The following is a 20,188-nucleotide window of genomic DNA, read 5'->3' as shown; positions in this document are numbered from 1 at the left end:
TTGATTTCATCTCATGTGTGTATCATGATTCAGATGGTCTTCCCCTCTTTCACTATTATAAAAATTGAAAAAAAGAAATTTGAAATTCATTGAACCTTCCATTCCATTTATCTTGTGATTGTAGATTGGATTATCGCATTCTTGTCAAATCAATTATGACAGACCTACTCCACCGACCACATCTACACCTTCAATCCTTCCCGACTTGAACTCCTCGACCATCTGTGCAAATGTACACCACTCCACGCCTTCATGCGAATTGATATACTCAATGAGTCTCTCATGAAGCATGATAACTTGAGGCTTTCCGCTAACTTGAGGATGAATCGATATCGGAAAGACAAATGTGTCGTACTCTCGATACAAAAAGTCGAATTGACTTTTCCAAAGTCTCTCAATGACATCCGGATCGACATACCCATGTGATGGGCCTTCAGTCAATTGGAATGGTGGCCAGTCATCCAGATGCCAGTTTGCAGGTACTTCCACGATTTTGCTGGGCTCCAGCTTGGCCATTGGTTTCATCCATTGCTCAGCCGGCTTGGAGAGATCGGTAGCGACCAGGCCTTCAGAACCATAGGGGACATAGTAAAGCTGTGAGTCATGATGCATAAACGAGTGGTCATACTCCTAGCAATTTTTAGCTTTGGTCTTGGTAACATTGGAGTAGGCTTGCTTACCAGACCAAATTCTTCCAATAATTTGATGCTCCGGCTTGATGTTCTCCAGGATGGGGCAGTCCATCCTTTAGGGTGCTTTCCAGTGAAGGCGATGACTGCTTGGATTGACTTGGCGAGAATATCTCGCTCTTGTTGCTCTGTCAACATATCTACATGCTCATGGGTATATCCATGTAAACCACTAAATGGTGTTAGTGGTCTTCGATTCAGCATTTTTTATGGTCGGATTAGAAGTGCACACTGGCATGTGAGAAAACTTACATTTCATGACCAGCATCGTTGATCTTCTTCATCTGATCCGGGAATGACTCAAGTGAGTGAGTTGGGATGAACCAAGACGTCTTGATGTTGTACTTGTCCCATAATTTCAAAAGTCGGTCGATTCCCACTGTCGCGCCGAATATACCACGCGATATGTCAGTGAGGTCAGGGATATGGCCGTCCTCGGTATTGAGCCTAATTTTGTTATCATATGTTCTAACTTCAATCATTTTATTTCAGGATTTGCATCATACCAGCCACTGACTGCATCTACGTCGATGCCGTATCCTACAAGTACACGTTTTCCCATAGTGGCGGTTCTGGTTCAAATTTTTCAAATCTAGATTCAATAGAATTATGCATTATTACAACTAATATACTGGTTTCAAGTCTTTTGGATAGATTGGATGTTATCATTCAAATTTTGGTCTGCTCCGGTGCTCAACGACCTTCCTAAACGGGTTAAAGGATGAGATGGCTCGGTCTCCATAAATCTCAGTTGTATACGTACGTCTTATCGTTTTATGAATCAATTGGTCCATATATTCCTGATAACAGGTCTAATCGATTTGAAAGAAAGAAAGTATTTATCTACTATGACACATCTATGTTCGTATTGGATAAATTGTGGCGGCAATAACCGGGGTTCCCCATACTGATCATGCGGGGAAGGACATCTTGAGGCTGTGAATTATTTACAGTGTGCTCAATTGTCGTTGTGAATAGTTGAGTGTCAAATATCATGAAATCCAATTTCGGGCTCCAGATTTATTATTATTTGCAAATTTACACATCAATTGATACATTTTGGGATGATGATACTAGTAAAAACGACTGGTTTGAGAGTAATCCTCTGTTGATAACGATGCCATGTCATGACTTTTCCCCGCTATCAGCCCCAACTTGAAGTGCCGAGATAACCAACGCCACTCTGATTTACACTCCTCCGCTCAAAATATTATTTTCAATCCCTTTTCGCTTCCATCATGGTGAACGAGCAATATTTTGGTAGAGCATGCAAAACCTGTCGTCGTCGTGGTCGCGGTTGCGACCGGCGTATGCCCTCTTGCAATACCTGCGAAGCTAGCGGTCAAAAGTGTGAAGGATATTTACTCCAATGGCCAGGTTTAGCGAGTCGAGGACAGTTTGTAGGTAAAAGTATCCCAGTACCAGGAACGACAAAGCGACGACGAACGCGCCGAGCTCAACAACCGACTGCGAGAACACCATCTCCGCCCACTGCTCCACAATCGCCGCAGAGCCCCGTTAATGATGTTCAGACTGAGCCCCAAGAGAACCAAGTCGAAGATCTGCTTGATCCTTTGCAGTTATTTGTGGGCATTCCCGAGAATCATGCTTCACCTGGACTCTTAACGTGGTCCGATGAATTTGCTCTAGTCGACATTTTCCCTGAAGATATTACCGAGCCCCAACTAAGTCTAGCCATAACGCCTCCGCCGCAAGATCAGTACAAGGATCTTGGAGGCTCGCTGAGCTTTTACAATACATTGGGCTCAAGTCTGGACTGTATCAGTATCCCGGATGAACTCAAGTTTATAATGCAATATCGTGAGTCTTGTCACTTCCAAGGTGGTTCTGTTCATTAACAGGCATCAGATATCTATGAGGTTGTGCCAAAATTATGCGTGGACAATCTATCTCCTCAAAATCCCTATCGCGACTACATATTCCCTCTCTCGATCGAAGTGCCATCACTACTATATGCATGTGCAGCATTGGCAGCATGTCACTATAATGTGCGACTCTCGACAAATCGATTCGAGCGCGAGTTCTTCCGATTCAAGGGCAAAGCTATGAAGAGATTACAAGAGGACTTATATTCCCAGATTCGGGCAAAACATCCTGGCACACTAGCTACAATACTTATGCTGTGTCTCTGTGATCTTTGTCATGGTGGAATCTCAGATTTCCATTCACATTTTCAGGGTGCTAAAAGGCTGATCGAATTACGTCAAGAACGAACCGCTGGCTGCTTTGTGGAACAATATCTCGCTTGGTGGGTTAAAATTCGATAATAAGTAAATCATCATCAACATAACTAACTTCTCTTCTATACTCCAGGCTAGACGTAATGGCTGCTGCTTCACATTCCAGACCTACAGTATTTTCACCTCAAGAGATCGGCTCTTTACTCGGCGAATCAGGAGATGGATGGAGCTTTGATGCGATACCTTGTCCCTCAGATCAATTTGAAATCGTTTGTGAAATTGTCACATTATATAAGAGCCAACCTGACGCCGACAACCCTTCAACTCAGATCTTGAATCAAGTTCAAGAGATAAAACAACGACTACTGCAAAGACCTGCTCATTCTGATAGGGGTCCAAACTTCCTTCACATGACGGAAGCGTATCGGTTTGCGATTATTCTTTACCTTCTCAGATTATTCTATGGGGATATTGATGAGTTCGAGCTGGACTGGCTTGTCAGCAGTGTACTTTATCATGCAAGAGCTACTCCGCCGGCCTCTGGGTGGTCGGATCAGTTACTGTGGCCTTTATTTCATGCAGGACTTGAAGTAAAAGATGCCATGCGTCAGGAATGGATTCGGGAACGAGCTCGATGTATGCAGAGCTCTGGTGGATTTGGCAATGTACAAAGTGCGCTTGTCTTATTAGAAAACACATGGAAGGGACACAGACCATCCAAGTATATTGACTTGATGTTGGGATGCGGAGGTGGAAGTGTACTTTTAATTTGATGTTATTAAAATTGTGGATACTCAAGTGCTATCTCTCAATATAGACTACAATTTCGCAAGCTCTGTTCGTCCCTTATGGTTCGTGATCATTTCCTTCGCGCATCGTAGACCAATCAAGTAGGCATTGATCTGGGTATGGTTACTGTTTCTGGTTAGCATTTGAAGGCACTTGTGATATCGAAATATCTTACCATGTAAGAATGGGACACACGCTCAGGTCTGCCACGCGGAGGTTTTGCATCCCTTTAACTCGGAACGAGTAGTTCACAACAGCCTTTGGATCACTACTCTTGCCCATGCGACAAGTCGACACACTGTGATATCCTTGATCCAGATTCTTGCGAATAAAATCCAGAATAACCTCATCACTGACTGCATCAAGATCCGCTGTCGCGAAATCCAGATCAGGGCCATGAACCAATCGCTCAATAGTTCCCTGGTAAGCCTTGGAACGAGCAATCTTCAGCGCCATACGAACACTTTCGATAGCAATTCGCCGATCAAACGGATGAGAAAGGAAGTTCGGATCCACGACCGGAAGGTCGCGTGGATTTTTCGAACGAATTGTGACGGTTCCCTGGGACAGGTTGTTCTGGAGTAAAAGCTCGTGCGTCATATAGCTTTGTTCTGGTCGATCATCTTGGTATACCGAAGGCCCTGATCCGAGCCAAATTTCTGCAGAGGGTCTTGAGGGCTCCATCAGGAACGTTTGTTCTTTGGCGTTGAGGTTGGAGAATTCTTTTGAGTTGAATAGGCGCTGAATCCTGGGGAAGGCTAAGGTGCCACTGGCACCGTACATGGCAAGTGGCCCAGTATGATCCTTTGCGTACCTTGCCTCCGCGTCGGCAAGAAGATCGGGGTTCAAGAATATTTGGTTGTGTGCTTGAATGGAATTGTCCACTTTGTATTCGCAGGTAATGATTGAGTGATCGAGCATGTTTTGGCCACAGCCTATGAGAATTGTGTCAGAGAGAGCGCAGGATCGATAGTCGTATGAGCTTACCTGGCAGGTTAACCTTGACTTGAATGCCGTGCTGCTTCAGGGTATCTTTAGGACCAAGACCGGACAGCATAAGGATCTTGGGAGATCCAAATGTGCCAGCACAGAGAACAGTCTCTTTGCGGCAGTACACATGTACTACGAGTCAGTTAGTTTGAGTCATCACCACGAGTTGAAAGACTGACAGTTCTCTCCTGTAGGTCGGTGGTATAGTTCCACCCCAGTGACGATTCCGTTCCTCGAATGAAGGAGATCACACTCTGTCTCGGTGACTATAGTCAGATTCCGAAGAGACTTCCGAGCTGACTCGTTCAACCAAGCATTCGCTGCATAATATCTCTCTCCATTTCGAACGTTGAACTGCGCCAATCCAACACCCACGGGGTTTCCTGAGTTGATGTCTGGACATAGCGGAATCCCATTCTCCAGGCATGCTTCCACGAATGTCTCAATGCCAGGAACCATCTCATCACCGAACCCAATTTTCAGAGGCCTTTGATTTCATAAGTCCAAAATGATCAATAAATACAATCTTGAGGACTTACCCAGAAGTTCCGCGGTCTTTTATCTTGGGGCCAGCAAGATGTTGCAGATAGGCAGGTAACGTTGGGTCAAAGTCCTCGAGCTACATCATGACCTGTCAACTTTTTCTCTAATAAGCAAACCCCCAATACTAACCTCTCTCATCAATGGCAATATGTTCTTCCACGACCATCCTTCATCACCGACCATCCTAGCCCAGTCATCATAATCCGCAGCCGGGCCCCGAGCAAGGGCCATATAATTAACAGCACTATCGTCAATCAGTCATGGCCGCAGCATGATACTGAATTAATTTAATTTAACTCACGAACTTCCTCCAAGCTGTCTTCCTCTGAGGAACATCAACTTCCTCCCATTCAGTTGCTTCTGTGGTACTGTCTCCAACTCCCATAGTCCCTCCTTGTCTTTTTGGAGTTGCTTGACATATTTCCCTGGGACCAGAACATCTGGTGCGAGACCTGAATCTCTCCCAGCTTCAATCAGAAGAACTGAAATATTGGGGATTGAAGCAAGCTCTGCCGCGATGACACAACCAGCTGTGCCTCCGCCACATACAATGTAGTCAAATGTTCGACCCGAAATGGCTTTGGCGTTGGATGCCATTGTTGGCTTCATCTTCGATTCAGTGTCGCTTGTTGTACAGCTCAGAGACTTTTCAAAGAAGCTAGAGATGAGTCTTTTATTCATAGCTCCCGACTTGAGGTTTGTACATTTTACTTGGAGGCTCTGTGCTGATAGCTCAGCGGGTTTCCATAATAGGAAGTTCGATAAGCCATAGCGATGTCAACTTCATTCTTACGCTTTGACTTTCGCAATATTTGACTCGAGAAGGAAGTTGAATTCTTTTCAGTTCAATATTAATATAATTTTTGAAAAGCGTAGTAGTGTCAGTTCTCCTCTTGAGCTTGAGCACCAGTTGGCCTTACTCATCAGTGCAGTGACGATCTTCCCCGGTCCACTGGGTTTCTCACCTATGACAACATCGAGATTGCGCTAACACTTGAAGAGACTATTGCACCGCCAGTATGTGTATACTAAAATTCCCTTTCTATTGAAATGATTCAACTCAATGTTTTCTCAACAATTGAGGCTGACACGAAACATTAGATAAGTTAGAGAGCTCATCGTTTGTTTCGCTTCACTTCCGGCCTCGCAGAAGATCATACACAACCGTCATAACTCTCTCTCTTGTCAGGCGAGATTAACGATCAATACGCATCGCTTTATAGCATACCCCTGAAGTCATGCTCTGAGAAATGCGATCATCTGACGAATGAACTTCGATTTGCACGGTTTAGTCTTCATAGGTGCTACCAAAATGTTACGAGGGACTGGAGAATTTCGACAAATTCAACCACGCCATGTGGGCGTACGCGCAAAAGAATTCCACTCGGTCCGACCTCCCCCTTGACCCGGAGGAATCCCTCAAGCTTATGCTGGTCGGGCGCCCGTCACCCACTATGGCTACCAAGCCAGGCCCTTGTCAACAGGAACCAGACGAAAGCGGCCCTGAACAAGCTATCAACTTGACGTATCACATCGTAACAATAAGAAGGGGATTTGGATCACCAAACCCAGGCCATCGATTCGGCATGACACGGCGGTTACAGAATTCAATTCTTGTCTTATGATCAGATGATTAGAATGTCAGAGACCTCCAGGACTTTTGGGTGGAGATGGATCATCGACCACGGTGTTCAAAAACTGGACCAAACAGGCCGATGCCTCTTGCGTGAATTCGTCAACTTCGGAAAATTCTTTCGTTGTCAAAGTTGGGATGAATGAACCTAGTGGCCGCATATCGATGCTGCAGGTTGAATTCAAACATTACTATGACACTGGATATCTTGGTATCCCTGGGGCCATAGATTAGGGTGGCATGCGCTAACCGTTCTAGTTTAGTTTATTTGCGCGGTTTCACTCACGATGACTTCTTATCTAGACTATCTAGACAGACCCCTGTACGGGGTACTCCGTATTAATTCATCAATTAGAATTAAAAACTGCTCTTCACCGATAAGATTTGAACTAAATAACTTCTCAATTACCCCCATTCTGTGTCCAGTAAACCTCATATCATTACATCCCTAAGTCGGCTTCATACCTCCACGGTGTCTCAAGTCCACTCTTCCAATTCCACCACAATCTCGATCACCATGCCAGCTTACGAGTCTGAAGAATTCCTCACTGGACCTCAACCTATTCCTGAAACTGAATTTGTCGTCTTTGGCACGGTTTACGCATACCCCGAGCACGCAGATGCTCTGGAGGCCGTTTACGCCGAGACTACCCGCAATGCACAATCAGAACCCGGCACAATCTACTATTGTCTCTGCAGAGATAATGACGATCCCAATCTGTTTCACTTTTTCGAGCGCTATGCCGGACGCGAGGCATTTGAGAAGCATAATGACCAGCCGGTCATTGACAAGTTGATGGAGGATAAATACATTCGGGGTGTTAAGGCGAAGTTCATGAAAGCCATTGAGCCTGCGCCCTGATCAATTCATTCCAGAAAGACCTTGGAATATGTTGTCTACTTTTATTTTGAAGGAAACTTGTCTTCAGATCTAATATGGATCTCATGACATAGAGGTTAAAGTGGCGGGGGTGGCATGCTTCCACGGTTATGACGGTGACGATCGTGGTACGGTCATCATGATCTGTAACACCCCAGATCTTTACCATTTCTTCACGTGTGCATATATCATCCTAGTTAGACTCGGCGGTTGATCCGCCTTCAATTCTTTATAATTCTCTCTCCAGTTCAATTATCTTTATTTATCTTTAATGCTCCCTCGACTTCCTTCACGATTCGGATCTGCTCTTGACTCATTTGTCCGCATTCCGTTCCGCGCGTTTCATCACCTCCAAGCTTCCTATTCAACCATCTCAAGCCCCAAACCAATTATGTCTCAAAACGAAGTACCAGACGCCAATAGGCGCCCGAAGAAACTTATTTGTACGCCTTACGTACCATCCTCTCTACTCCATCCATCATATTGCACAACCCCAGGACTTGTCAAGATCCCCGCGGGGAACACCGAATCACACGATCTGAACCCCGCGAAGCTCAATACTAACCACCATGCTCTACAGTTGCACCCGGTGATATAGCAACTACACCAAACCTCGACGCCTCGAATCCCTTAACTCGATCAAAGACCCCGGAACAAACCTCCGTCCCATTCCTTAACCCAGTTGAAGCCCTCCGCTCTGATACCTCAACCCCAAATTCCACCACGGAAAACGAGATCCTCTCCAATCCTGCTCGCGCACACCAATTTGGCACAAACCCACCTCTTACCGTCTCTCAAATCCACGGCACAAACCCCCTCCACCAGTTCCACACCTGGTTCAAAGACCCTCGTCTCGCGCCTAGCTCCGCCCCAGAAACCTGTACTCTCGCCACAGCCGAGCTCCCCTCCGGCCGCGTTAGCGCCCGCACAGTCTACCTCAAAGAGCTGGACGAGCGTGGCTGGGTCGTGTACAGTAACTGGGGGAGTCGAGAAGGCAAAGGTGCGCAGGTCTTTGGATGTAATGAGAAGGATATTTTGGAACTAGGCTCCATGCCCGAGCCAGCTGAAGCGGCAGCTTCTCATCTTGGGAATAGATGGGGTGCGCTGACATTTAGCTGGGCGAGTGTTGAGCGCCAGGTGCGTGTGGAGGGAATCTTTGAGCCGCTTTCGAGGGAAGAGAGTGAACTTTACTGGAGGACTCGGGAGCGGGGAAGCCAGATTGGGGGTTGGGCGAGTTGGCAGAGTAAGGTTTTGTGGTCTGCTGAGCCTGGTCAACTGGAAGCACATCAGCGGCGGAAGAGTGTTGCGCGAGTGCAGGAGGCTGCGGCTGGTTCGGATGCGTTGGTGGATATTGAGCGGACAGACATTGAGGATGGGCGCACACTGCTTGAGCAGCGGGTTAAGGAGATGGAGGAGAGGTTTGCTGGTGTTAAGGATATCCCCTTGCCGCCGTTTTGGGGTGGTGTGCGTTTAGTACCTGAGTCGGTTGAGTTCTGGCAAGGTCGACGGAGTCGATTGCATGATCGGTTTCGCTATGTACCTGCTGAGGGTGAAGGTGGGAAGTGGAGGTTGCAGCGACTTTCTCCATGAGGTGCATTCATAGATACACACTCTGTATATGATCATAGATTAAACTTGAACCTTCAAGTTGGAACAATACATCATATCAACAATCTAGCAAGGTTCAATACTCAAGTTATTGTATAGATCATCCGTAGCGCCACCAGTTGACCTTATCAGTCTTGGCATCATATCCAACTTGAACCTCCTCGTTCTCCCTAGACGCGATCCACCTATTCATATACACTGACCCAATATACAACCTATTAATCCCATCTCAGCATTTATTACTATTATATTGAACATCTATAATATTCCAATGGCATCCACATCAACACCAAAGTCATCGACCTCCCCCCTGGATCCTCCTAGCCTTGGCTAGCGGTGCATTCGCCGCGTTGAACGGACTCTTCGCGAAGCTGTAAGCTACCCAGCCTAGGACTTGATAAATGCATACAAGTTCAAGGAATAATTCACCTTCTCTGCATTTATCTTGATGGAACTCGACTAACATCCATGCAGAACAACGGATCAACACACCACATCATTCGCGCAATCCCTAGCACACCTTTTCGGCCTAGACTCCTCCCCATTTCTAGAGCTACTTGTCCGCGGTGTAAGTTCCAGTTATCTTTTCCAATAGATCCTTGCACATATTTAGACATGCAGACTCCTTAATCGAGACCTGAGTCAATACATGCATAAAGAGCATCCGTATTAGCCTCCTGCTCTCAACATTTGAAGTCCAGTCGTCCCTCCATATACTAACCAACTCGCAGGCTTGTCTTGGCCTCAATGTTCTCTGCAATATTATCATGTGGGCTCTATTCACCCGTGCTTTAACAGCTGGACCATCTACGACCAAGGTTTCTATCACGAATACCGCGGCGAATTTCCTGGCTACTGCGCTTTTTGGTATGGTGGTGTTCCGTGAGGCGGTGGGTGGACTTTGGTGGCTTGGTGCAGCGATGATGGGGGCTGGATGTATTTTGGTAGGTATGCGAGATGGGGTTTGATTTATTGATTGAGGAGATGTATATATGATATGCTTGTATTTGGTATATTATTGGAATGGGAATTTTGTTGAAGCAAATCCTTAAGTTGCAAGCGAGGAGTATGATTATAGTAAGGTGGGTAGTTGGGATTGATTAAGGTTGTGAGATCAGATTCATGGATGTCACTGAAGTTTAGATTATCTTGTGCGACATGATATTCCTATTTGGTCCGAACGCCACAGAATAGTATGGACGATTCGCAAGGCTGGAGTTACACATGGATATCAGTCCTGGAGGGTAGCAAGATAGCAAAACATCATGATATATTCGGAATTTGAATATGCCAACCCATGAGAAAATCGAATGTACTAGCCGTCATCATAAGCAACACTTTACATGGTTAACTCCTCTATCAAGCCTATATCCACAAAATTTAGTTGATACAATCATAGCAATCAGTCCTAAGACCGTTGCTCTCTGTCCTCCAACTCAACCAAGCCGTCATTCTCTGTTCCATCCAGGATATCAGAGGGTTCTGAAGGACGGGCTCGGTCCCGCTCGCGCAATCCAACAGACCGACGTGAGCCAGAGCTTGACACAAAGCTGATCACAGTTTGAATCAGACGCCACAGGCGGTCTTCTAGTGTCTCGGCCGCTGGATTATTCAAGTGGCCACCAAGAGCCGAGTATTCCGAGGAGCTTGTCGCCGCTAGCGCGTGCTCCTCGGCTTCGACCTTGAACTGGTACTTCAAGCAGTCCTTAACGGTGACCAGGCCAGCCAAGCGACCACGGTGCTCAACGAGAATCACACGCGGGCCCATCTTCTTGAAGATTTCCATAACGGTCTCCAGCGGGAGACGAGGGTGCACAGTGAGCGGGGTGTGATCCACGAAGCGGGAAAAGTCGACAACGCCGGTTCCGTTAGATTGGATAGCATCAAACGTATCCGGAATACTAAGCGAGCGAGAACTATGTCGCCCTGATGCCCGGCGAGCTACAGATGCCTCTGCAGCATCCGCAGTAAACACGCATCGCGCGCGAGGGGATAGAAGGCCCTCGCTTCGGGCGCGGTCGATCGCGTATCGAAGCTCTGTGCGTCCGATATAACCAACAAGAGTCTTGCTGCTTCGATCTTCCACGATTGGAAAGCCCTGGAACTTATTGTCGCTTAGTAAATGCTCCGCTTCACGAACGGGGAAATCGGATGCTGGGATGGATAGCGGGTCTGTCGTCATAGCGTGAGAGACTGGAACGTTGAAGACATGATCTTCCTTGTTATCTAGGAACGGAAATCCATTGAACCAGATCATACGGTCTGCGATTCCTCCGTTCCCAAAACGGTCTCCCACGGCTTTGGTTATACCCACCACGATCATGGTTGGTAGGATATAGGTCAGAGCTCCGGTCAACTCGAACATAATGACCGTTACTGAGATCGTGATATGCATGATACCACTGAGCGCTGCTGCCGCGCCCAGGAAGGCGTATGTGCCGGGGGTGATGCATGGAACATCTGGCTCGCATGATGCAAAGAATGCTGATTTAGGGAATGACTCATGAAGTGCCTGCACCATGATCCCTATCATACGACCAAACGATGCGCCAATGGCCATGGACGGGACGAAAATTCCAGCTGGAACCTTACAGCCGTAGGAAATAATGACCAGACCAGTGCGTAGAATTGTAGCAATAGCCAGCGATACTACCATTGACCATCGGTTCTTCTCCCTGCGGGAATGTGTTAGAGTCTCGGTCTTTAACGAAGGAGTTGAGGGTAGTATCTTACTGGCACAGGCCGTGATAGTCGTGTCCACCACCGCATTCGCGAAACAGGATTTCCATCATCTCTGTCATGTTGATCTTCAGGAATATATTGGGATAGCAAAGAATGGCAGTAAATCCAGCAAGGAAAACGGATTCAGCGATAGCGTATTTCCCGAGATATTTCTTGCGAAATGATGCCATTCGCAAATTCCACTTAATTACGAAGGCACCATAAAGTCCACCAAACACACCAATAAAGATAAAGAATATTAGCTCAAAAAAATGCCATGTGCGATCATATTCGACCTGGAACATGACCAGCTGTCCAGTCCGAAAGGGGTTCAAAGCCTATACATCCCTAGGTCAGAAAATTCATTTCAATCCGATGGAAAAGATAGAACATACCGCAAGGACACTCGTTGCCACCAGGGCACAGAAATAGCTGCGCCATAGAGTCTTAAGTGGAAAGTAGTTGGCAATTTCCTGTTCGCGCGTTAACATCAAGTTCCCCTGGGGTTGATTCTCTCGGAAAATACCTCTAGGGAAAATAGCACGCCTCCAATAGGACTGCCAAAGGCAACAGCTACACCAGCCGCTGCCGATGCAGTCAATATTTCCTCGTCTTTGATGCGCTTGTCTTATATTTGCCAAAGAACCGGGAAATGACATTTCCAGTACAGACGGCAAAATGAACACTGGGTCCCTCCTTTCCAACTGACAGGCCAGATGCGATGGCCAAAGGTAAAGCAATAGACTTGATTATGAGGGTCCAGGCGCCCAGAAAGCCTTTCATAACGAAGCCAGCAATAATACACTTGATCTCGGAAATACCAGAGCCAGCGGCATAAGGCGCAAAGGTCTTGACGAGAATCGCTGCAACAAAAGCAAGCCAGATCTATACACTTGTTATTAGCAAGTTTTATGTTTGCGCAAAGATTGGGTTCAAATCCTACCGCAAAAATGAAATAGATCACATAATTAAATAGCCAAAATCCTGTCCAAGGCTTCCATTCGGGGCAACCTCCTTCTGCGCCCCAACAGCAGAATTGTTCGTTCAAGTAGAATGCAGTGGTACAATGACCCAGCTTAATATCTGACAACCACTCTGTTATGATGTTCAGCAAAGCAGAGTTGACACCAATCGCCATGCCAACGAGTGTCACTACAAGCCAGGCTTGGCCAGCATCGTAGGATTCCACTAGCTTGCGTCTCCAACCAAAGACACCTTCCTGGTCCCAGAATCCTGAACCGCTTCGTCGCTTAGCGCGTCGGCGACTTTGTTCGTAAACGGCATCCTGAACCCAATCTATTGTCGTAAAATCTTCATATCGCTTAATCTCGCTAATCTCTTCGGTGATGCCGGAGGCTTGCGCATCGTTGGCCGGGCGTGAATTGGCTGTAGAGGAGACGGAAAGGGAACGGCCAGACAGCCTGCGCATATCCCGGCGCTCTGACAGGATGGAGGGCGACCGGGCATAAGGTGATGATGAGCGTGGCGAGGTCATAACAACGACCGGAGGGGTAAGCTCAGCATAGTCAGGCTCGAGCTAAACGGGTAATGCACCTCTTCCACAAGGGGAAGATTGCAGGAACAAGGCGACGCAGGTCAAATTTGAAGATCTGACCAGCACCTAATCTGTCCTCATCGGATTTCTGACTGTGTCAGAGAAGGAAACCGGGGAGGGAATTTATGCAATTCCGCGGCGTAAGGAAAGTTGAGGTTAAAGGTGTTGGAGGTCGAGTTCCACGCCAAGTAATCGATAACGGAAATGGAGATCTGCTGAGATAACGGCCGCGCACACGCGTTTATCCTTCTTAAACTACACTCGCGCTACAGACCCATTTTCAAGAAGTCTGAAATACTACAATAATCACTTATAATTTTCCTTCTCCATCTTCAGATCTCAACTTCCAAATATGTCTCCAAAGAACGCTGCTGAGCCAGATGAGATCACTGGCCAGAGTGCACTACCTAGTGAGTACAATGTAGCTGCAGAGAAGGAGATGACTCGTATGACTGACCACTATCATTAGTCTCTCGTATCAAGAAGATCGTCCAACTTGATGATGACATTGTACAATGCTCCAACAACGCGACCTTTGTCATCGCTATGGCGACTGTACGTCACGCGCATCCCGTCGAAGCAAGAAACTGCTGAACGATTCCCCGCTGATACCCATCCTAGGAAATGTTTATCCAATATCTCGCCGAGCAAGGACACAATGTGGTAAAGTCAGAGCGCAAGCCGCGGAAGACTGTTCAATACAAAGATCTAGGTAAGTATACGGTGGCGGTCAGGCTTGCATTTGAGTAACGGAGAACTAACGTCTTATAATAGCCACCGCCGTATCCCACATCGATAACCTTGAGTTCCTCGCCGACGTAATTCCCAAGACTACGACCTACAAGCAATTCAAAGAAAAGAAGGCCAAGGAGATGGGTGCACCAGGAGAGTTGGAGAAGGGCCAGCGACGCTTGAACGGGACAGCTGCGCCGGCCGGGGACCAGAATGGTGCTCAGCCACAGGACACAGAGAAAGCGTCAGAAGATACAAATCAATCACCCACAGCTCGGGTGCCTGTCAGTACACTGATCGCGGATCGGACGGTGGACTCTTCGGCGCGCCACGATAACGATGTTGAGATGCAGGATTGATGCGACTCAGTCGTGTGGTTGACTTGCCTTTCTCTCACTTGGTTGTTTTGCATTGGAGTTTTTCTTTCATGGAATATTCAGGATATCACTGCTTCTTGGCTGGATTATTTCTCGGCGTTGGTTAAGAAAGGACATTCCCAGAGGATGATCATGGTACCATGGCCTAAGTACTCTTTATGTGTAGCATGGAATGGATAATGTCAATTTAACATGGTGTATACATAACGACAGAAAGTCTACAAGTTGTTAGGGTATATACTTAAGTGCTTCCGCTTACTCGGTATACTTCGGCTTCAAGCTACCATGGGTACTTTCAGAGGTGAGCATGGTCGAGTGGTATTATAGCTTTACTTGAAATAATTAAAAATTGTTTCTCTACCCAATTCCAGTTCTTGGATTGTTCAAAGTTTTCTATATTCTTAAAAATTCAAAAGGTTTAAACTTATATAGACTTGACATCGGGTAAGAAGGATAATGGGGATATGCACTTCAATGAAATTACCTCACTCAAACTTCATGGGACGAATGTCGCCTTTCCCTCTCTAGTTTATCTCTTATCTGATCAATCATTTAATATATTTAAATAAAACTAAATACACACTGAAATGACATGAAGTTGATTTTATAGTAGATCACATGACCTGGTACAGTATTCGAGTTCACCCGGCCCGCATCAGCCAATGACAAGCCCCGTGATTCCGATCTCTAGCGAAAGCTCTGGCTCCAACTTCATCCCGGCTTCATCCACTCCCTACCTTCGCTCTCCACGCAACGCCGCGGTCTCACCTCCCCTCCTCCAGTGGTCAATTGCCATAACAATGTCGCTCTCCTCCGCTTCCAGCACTCTGCTGCGCACCTGCGCCCGCCAGCAGCTGCCTACCGCCCGCGCCGCCGTCACCTCCTGCCAGCAGCGGAGGGGAGTCGCGGATGCGAAGACATCCTTCGACAGCCCCTTCGTCAACGCCGGCGAGCGTGGCTCCACCGTGAAGATCCCCAACTTCAGCAAATACAAGTCCAACTCTTCTCCCCGTACCAACCAGGTCTTCTCCTACTTCATGGCTGGCACCATGGGTCTGGCTACCGCCGTCGGTGCCAAGGCTACTGTTCAGGGTAGGTTTTTCTTCCATTCTGTCGCGGTTCGAGAGATATACGGATATTATGAGAGAGTTTCAAGGAAATAGAGGAATGAATGCGTCCGATAGTGGTGGATTAGGTGGATTGGCTGGTATCCCCGAGTTCTTTTATGACTGACCGTGTGCTTTCGCCCCCTACAGACTTCCTCGTCAACATGTCCGCCTCCGCCGATGTCCTGGCTCAGGCTAAGGTTGAGATTGCTCTTGGTGCTATCCCCGAGGGCAAGAACGTACGTGATATTCCAATTCGTCATCATACCCGGTTTCACCCTATCCTAACACTCTGTTATAGGTCATCATTAAGTGGCGTGGTAAGCCCGTCTTCATCCGTCACCGTACTCAGAGCGAGATCGATGAGGCCCGTGAGACCAAGTGGGAGTCTCTGCGTGACCCCCAGTCTGATGACGACCGTGTCCAGCGCCCCGAGTGGCTGGTCATGCTGGGTAAGTGAACTTTGATATTCCGGGGAAATAAAACCCGAGATAATTCACGGAGCTATGACTGACTAGCCTTTCTTCTATAGGTGTCTGCACTCACCTTGGTTGTGTCCCCATTGGCGAGGCTGGTGACTACGGCGGCTGGTTCTGCCCCTGCCACGGCTCGCACTACGATATCTCTGGCCGTATCCGAAAGGGCCCTGCCCCTCTGAACCTGGAGGTCCCCGCATACGCCTTCCCCGAGGATGAGACCCTTGTCATTGGTTAAGCAATCTTTGATCTCCAAAAAATCATTTACCTGCCTCCCCCGGATCTATCCTGGGGTTTGTTTTGTTTAGACCAGAGATGGGAATGGGACCAGGAAATATGAGAAGTGTTTCCATGTATGTGCTTGTGTTATTCGATTTATTTTTCCTTTTAGACAGAGCGGCCGTGTGTCATTGTCAAGATTAAGAGACCGTGTTTTAATATGGACAAAAATGAGCCTCTTTTTTTTACACCCCCATTTTTTCTCAAGGTCTTGTCCCTCGGTCTTGCGGCTTGGTCTACGGGTTTCGCTTTTTCTTTTGGCAGACCTGAGTCTTGATTCTGGGGAGATTCAGTGGGACTTTCTGGTTGGTTTGGTCTCGCGGTTTCCTCGAGTATATACTTGTTCTATATCTGCCAGTGTATTGCCTAGTCATGAGATTTCCTATGTTTGATATTCGATATTCCAAACGTCCTACGAGTCGTCACAATAGCTTTAATATGCATTGGCCTAGAAGGCGTCATACTAGCCATGCATTTTTAAGCTTTTATATGTGAGAATAAAGGTCTATAAAGGAGCTCTTCCATCATAGTACTACAATTGCATTGTTCAATCCCAACTATTTCTATATTTTCATCTGTACAAAATGGTGATCAAGGAAATTATATCACAACACCGATAAGAACCCACACGGGGTCATGCAAATGGGGTAGAGGATGTTCTTCATATACATCTGTTATCATGCACAATTCAACAAGCCAAGACTCTACCTCGGTTTCAGCAGGGCAATGAGAACTCCCATGACGACTGCACCAGCTGCAGCGCTCTGCGCAGCAACCACGGTGAGATCGCGCTGGGTAGTAGCAACGCTACGGTCACTCAGAAGCTCATTCAATGCCTGTCGCCAGTATTCAAGAGAGATTGGAGGAAGAGAGATTCCAGCGAGGCGGGAATAGAGAGATTGAGAGAGATTCTCCGAGGGGGACATAGTCTCTAGCAGCGTCGAGGGTTGGACCTCGGTCTCAGTGGGAGTAACTTCGACATTCTCACTGCTAGGTGCTTCGGTGGTGGATGCAGCAACAACCGAGCTCTCGGCTGAAACATCAACACTCTTCTCCGTATCAATGAGCGATGCCACACTACTCGCAAGAATAGCCTGGTTGATCGCCTTCTCTTTCTCCAATGCCTCAACAACCTTATCCTCAAATCCCTTCACCAGCCGGCGCCGGCGCCATGGCTCCACGAGAATCTGGAAGACAAGGAAAAGCAAGACGTTCACACCCATCAATCCCCAAGTTCCCCACGTAGACATGCGCCGGATCTTATCCGACCAGACCTGTTCCTCGTGGTAACGAGAGAGAATACTCTTGCTCAACTGTGCGGCAGCCTCTTCCGCCTCCCGCTCCGCCCGCGACAGAGCTTCCTGCGATTCTGTCTCGGCGACTTCGTTGGTATGGTCATTGCGGTAGAGGAGAGTGAAGCGTTCCAAATCAGTTGTTGACCAAGCGTGCTTGCGCTGGAGGAGCTCGTTGACTTCGCGCTGCGAAGTAGAGCGGTTATTGATGGCGGCGGTGTAGGCGTCTTTCGCGGTGCGGACCTGAGCCCGTGCATTACGAAGGCGGCTTTCTAAAAACAATTAAACAGGATTATTAGTATCAGCCTTCAATTCACTTTCTCGTTGTCTTTGTCAGAGTGCTGTCTTGGTGTAAATACCTTGGCCATGGATCTCTTTCTTCAGTGCTTCAATGCCCGAGTATCCGGTAAGGTCATTCAACCGCTGTCCCGCTACGAAGACATTGGACTGGACATTGTCCATCATCGTAGTAAATTGCTTCGAGAGCTTCGATCTTCGGCTCTCGAGATAGGAGGGCAGCCCGCCTGCTCCTCCTTCTCTAGCTCCATCACCAGCTCCAGCTCCGCCGTTACTCTGTTCACTCTCCGAGTTAAGAGTTTGCGTGCTTCCCGTTCGTTCCTCTTCTTCTCTCTTCTGTTCTGCCTCGAGGTGATCCAAAAGACCTCGCTCAGTCCCCTTTATCGTAGAATCATCCACACTCCGATCTACCGCAGCTGCGGAGAAATTCGCTGCCCGAGAGTTCTCCGCTTCTACCTCCGACGGGGTTCTAGCATCGGGCACAGCAGCATCATTACTGCTAGACGAGTTCTGCGGGTCCGTACTGAGCTTTTCTTTGTTTCTCCCATCAAGAATTTCCTGAAGACTGGATTCTTGGCGGAATTGACATTGCAGGCAGACTGAAAATGCTCGTAGTGTCGGTTTAGCTGGAACGGGGCTCGGAGCTGTCGGGCGGAGATGCAGACGTGCAGGTCGAGCTGTGGTGCGGGAAATATGAATACTCGATCTGATTGATTGCCTCAAGAGCAATGGCATGGACTGCATGGCCGAGATTGGGGCCATGGGCCAGGAGGAGTGCTTGGGTTGCGAGGTTCCGGCAACGGAGACGATCCCGAGGTGGTTTCGGGTGGGATAGCTTATCAGATGGGACTGACCGCCAACCTATCACTCCGAATGGTCTTGGTACACATGCATCAGAACTCTGAGGGGACTTGGAGATCTGTCCTATGTTTGTACAGTTTCTACATATCTTTGACTCGGCTTTACTTATGGTCTGTATCTGTATGAATGTGATTTAAAACATCCTTTCTGGCTTCTTGTCCGAGAGCTATTCCAACATTCGAAGGTTGTGACTTGAATACTTCGACCACCTGGGCATGTGGTATCCTACTACATCCTCCAATCATACTGTGAATATTCGAAGCGGATAAGAGGAGCTTGAATAAATAGCGAATGTTTAAAATGTTGGAATGGACAAATGATAATAATATTGCCGTGTGACTCACCAGTATCAAACATAGCAGCTCTTCTCTGAGGATAGTAACACATTGCCTACCTACCTATGGTACCCGCAGTCTATCCAGGAGTCTTGGAAGCTGTATGCCAACCTGGCAAGTCCATGGATGGATAAGGAACATGTTACATAATCAGTGGGCGGCTGGCGTAATGGTAACGCGTTGGTTTCCGGTACCAAAGACTGCAGGTTCGATCCCTGCGTCGCTCGAGCGATTTTTTGTTGAAACCCTTTCGTCGCAGATTCTCCTATTTTTAATCTAAAGTTTTTACTATTTGTTCTCTTTTTGTGGTTTTCTCCGTTCTTCTCTTTCCTTTGGTTCTACCTAGGTATTTAGAGATCAATGTAAGAAATGAATCAATTCGACCTAGAATTAGATACAGCTAACCCGCGGACAACTTTCATAGTACGGGTTCGCTGCGTCGCTCCGATATGTTTTTTTATCCCTCTTCCTTCCCTCCTTTTTTCACTTCTTCTTCATCTCTGTGTTTTCTCACTGTGTAGACATAATCCATAGATGGAAAATGACTCTTGTTTGAAAAGACATTACCTACTATATCCAACAGCAACATATTTCCAACCTTGGAAGGTTTAGGGCTAGAACATATTCTTCGATGCATGGGAGAATGCCACTGGCAGTGTGCACATGCATTTACATAAACTTGAACTCTTCAAGTTCAAGTTAACAAACATTCAAAATGTTCCAACATTTGAATATTCAAACTTTAGGATCCAGCTTATAACCATGGACCTGAGCAAACTGGAAGCCAGAACATGGATTTAACCATCATGATCCAGGCCTAGGGC

At 47.2% G+C, this 20,188-nt stretch overlaps 9 protein-coding genes across 9 annotated transcripts; 5 read left to right on the top strand and 4 right to left on the bottom strand.

Annotated features, from left to right (window-relative positions):
• Positions 1 to 153: 153 nt before the first annotated feature.
• On the bottom strand, positions 154 to 1,251 carry N7483_010222 (polysaccharide deacetylase family protein; the record flags this gene model as incomplete). Its single annotated transcript, XM_057093649.1, has 4 exons — positions 154 to 630; positions 681 to 861; positions 942 to 1,136; positions 1,196 to 1,251. The coding sequence occupies 4 exons, from the start codon at positions 1,249 to 1,251 to the stop codon at positions 154 to 156; spliced, it is 909 nt and encodes a 302-aa protein (XP_056939620.1).
• A 676-nt stretch (positions 1,252 to 1,927) lies between these two features.
• On the top strand, positions 1,928 to 2,548 carry N7483_010221 (uncharacterized protein; the record flags this gene model as incomplete). Its single annotated transcript, XM_057093648.1, has 1 exon — positions 1,928 to 2,548. The coding sequence occupies one exon, from the start codon at positions 1,928 to 1,930 to the stop codon at positions 2,546 to 2,548; it is 621 nt and encodes a 206-aa protein (XP_056939619.1).
• Positions 2,549 to 3,708: 1,160 nt separating this feature from the next.
• Positions 3,709 to 5,809, bottom strand: N7483_010220 (GMC family oxidoreductase; the record flags this gene model as incomplete). Its single annotated transcript, XM_057093647.1, has 7 exons — positions 3,709 to 3,805; positions 3,855 to 4,614; positions 4,667 to 4,801; positions 4,849 to 5,156; positions 5,209 to 5,288; positions 5,342 to 5,456; positions 5,514 to 5,809. 7 exons carry the CDS (start codon positions 5,807 to 5,809, stop codon positions 3,709 to 3,711), a joined length of 1,791 nt encoding a protein of 596 aa, XP_056939618.1.
• A 1,553-nt stretch (positions 5,810 to 7,362) lies between these two features.
• Positions 7,363 to 7,707, top strand: N7483_010219 (putative quinol monooxygenase; the record flags this gene model as incomplete). Its single annotated transcript, XM_057093646.1, has 1 exon — positions 7,363 to 7,707. One exon carries the CDS (start codon positions 7,363 to 7,365, stop codon positions 7,705 to 7,707), a length of 345 nt encoding a protein of 114 aa, XP_056939617.1.
• A 409-nt stretch (positions 7,708 to 8,116) lies between these two features.
• On the top strand, positions 8,117 to 10,301 carry N7483_010218 (pyridoxamine-phosphate oxidase PDX3; the record flags this gene model as incomplete). Its single annotated transcript, XM_057093645.1, has 5 exons — positions 8,117 to 8,168; positions 8,306 to 9,280; positions 9,658 to 9,706; positions 9,808 to 9,901; positions 10,065 to 10,301. The coding sequence occupies 5 exons, from the start codon at positions 8,117 to 8,119 to the stop codon at positions 10,299 to 10,301; spliced, it is 1,407 nt and encodes a 468-aa protein (XP_056939616.1).
• A 440-nt stretch (positions 10,302 to 10,741) lies between these two features.
• N7483_010217 (chloride channel protein) lies at positions 10,742 to 13,549 on the bottom strand (the record flags this gene model as incomplete). The annotated part of the gene is made up of 6 exons (XM_057093644.1): positions 10,742 to 12,008; positions 12,067 to 12,392; positions 12,450 to 12,527; positions 12,581 to 12,676; positions 12,712 to 12,939; positions 12,998 to 13,549. 6 exons carry the CDS (start codon positions 13,547 to 13,549, stop codon positions 10,742 to 10,744), a joined length of 2,547 nt encoding a protein of 848 aa, XP_056939615.1.
• A 412-nt stretch (positions 13,550 to 13,961) lies between these two features.
• N7483_010216 (histone-fold domain-containing protein) lies at positions 13,962 to 14,700 on the top strand (the record flags this gene model as incomplete). Its single annotated transcript, XM_057093643.1, has 4 exons — positions 13,962 to 14,019; positions 14,079 to 14,164; positions 14,231 to 14,321; positions 14,384 to 14,700. 4 exons carry the CDS (start codon positions 13,962 to 13,964, stop codon positions 14,698 to 14,700), a joined length of 552 nt encoding a protein of 183 aa, XP_056939614.1.
• Positions 14,701 to 15,380: 680 nt separating this feature from the next.
• On the top strand, positions 15,381 to 16,538 carry rip1 (ubiquinol--cytochrome-c reductase catalytic subunit RIP1; the record flags this gene model as incomplete). The annotated part of the gene is made up of 4 exons (XM_057093642.1): positions 15,381 to 15,810; positions 15,975 to 16,063; positions 16,126 to 16,276; positions 16,357 to 16,538. The coding sequence occupies 4 exons, from the start codon at positions 15,381 to 15,383 to the stop codon at positions 16,536 to 16,538; spliced, it is 852 nt and encodes a 283-aa protein (XP_056939613.1).
• Positions 16,539 to 17,283: 745 nt separating this feature from the next.
• On the bottom strand, positions 17,284 to 18,930 carry she9 (putative mitochondrion biogenesis protein (She9); the record flags this gene model as incomplete). Its single annotated transcript, XM_057093641.1, has 2 exons — positions 17,284 to 18,143; positions 18,231 to 18,930. The coding sequence occupies 2 exons, from the start codon at positions 18,928 to 18,930 to the stop codon at positions 17,284 to 17,286; spliced, it is 1,560 nt and encodes a 519-aa protein (XP_056939612.1).
• Positions 18,931 to 20,188: the final 1,258 nt, after the last annotated feature.

This window comes from Penicillium malachiteum, assembly GCF_028827825.1.
Source record: "Penicillium malachiteum strain IBT 17515 chromosome Unknown utg000005l:1.0-9002435.0:326005.0-9005861.0, whole genome shotgun sequence".
Classification (NCBI taxonomy): Eukaryota; Fungi; Ascomycota; class Eurotiomycetes; order Eurotiales; family Aspergillaceae; genus Penicillium; species Penicillium malachiteum.
The sequence above is the reverse complement of the archived record's forward strand: the minus strand, read 5'-3'. Positions and strand labels throughout refer to the sequence as shown.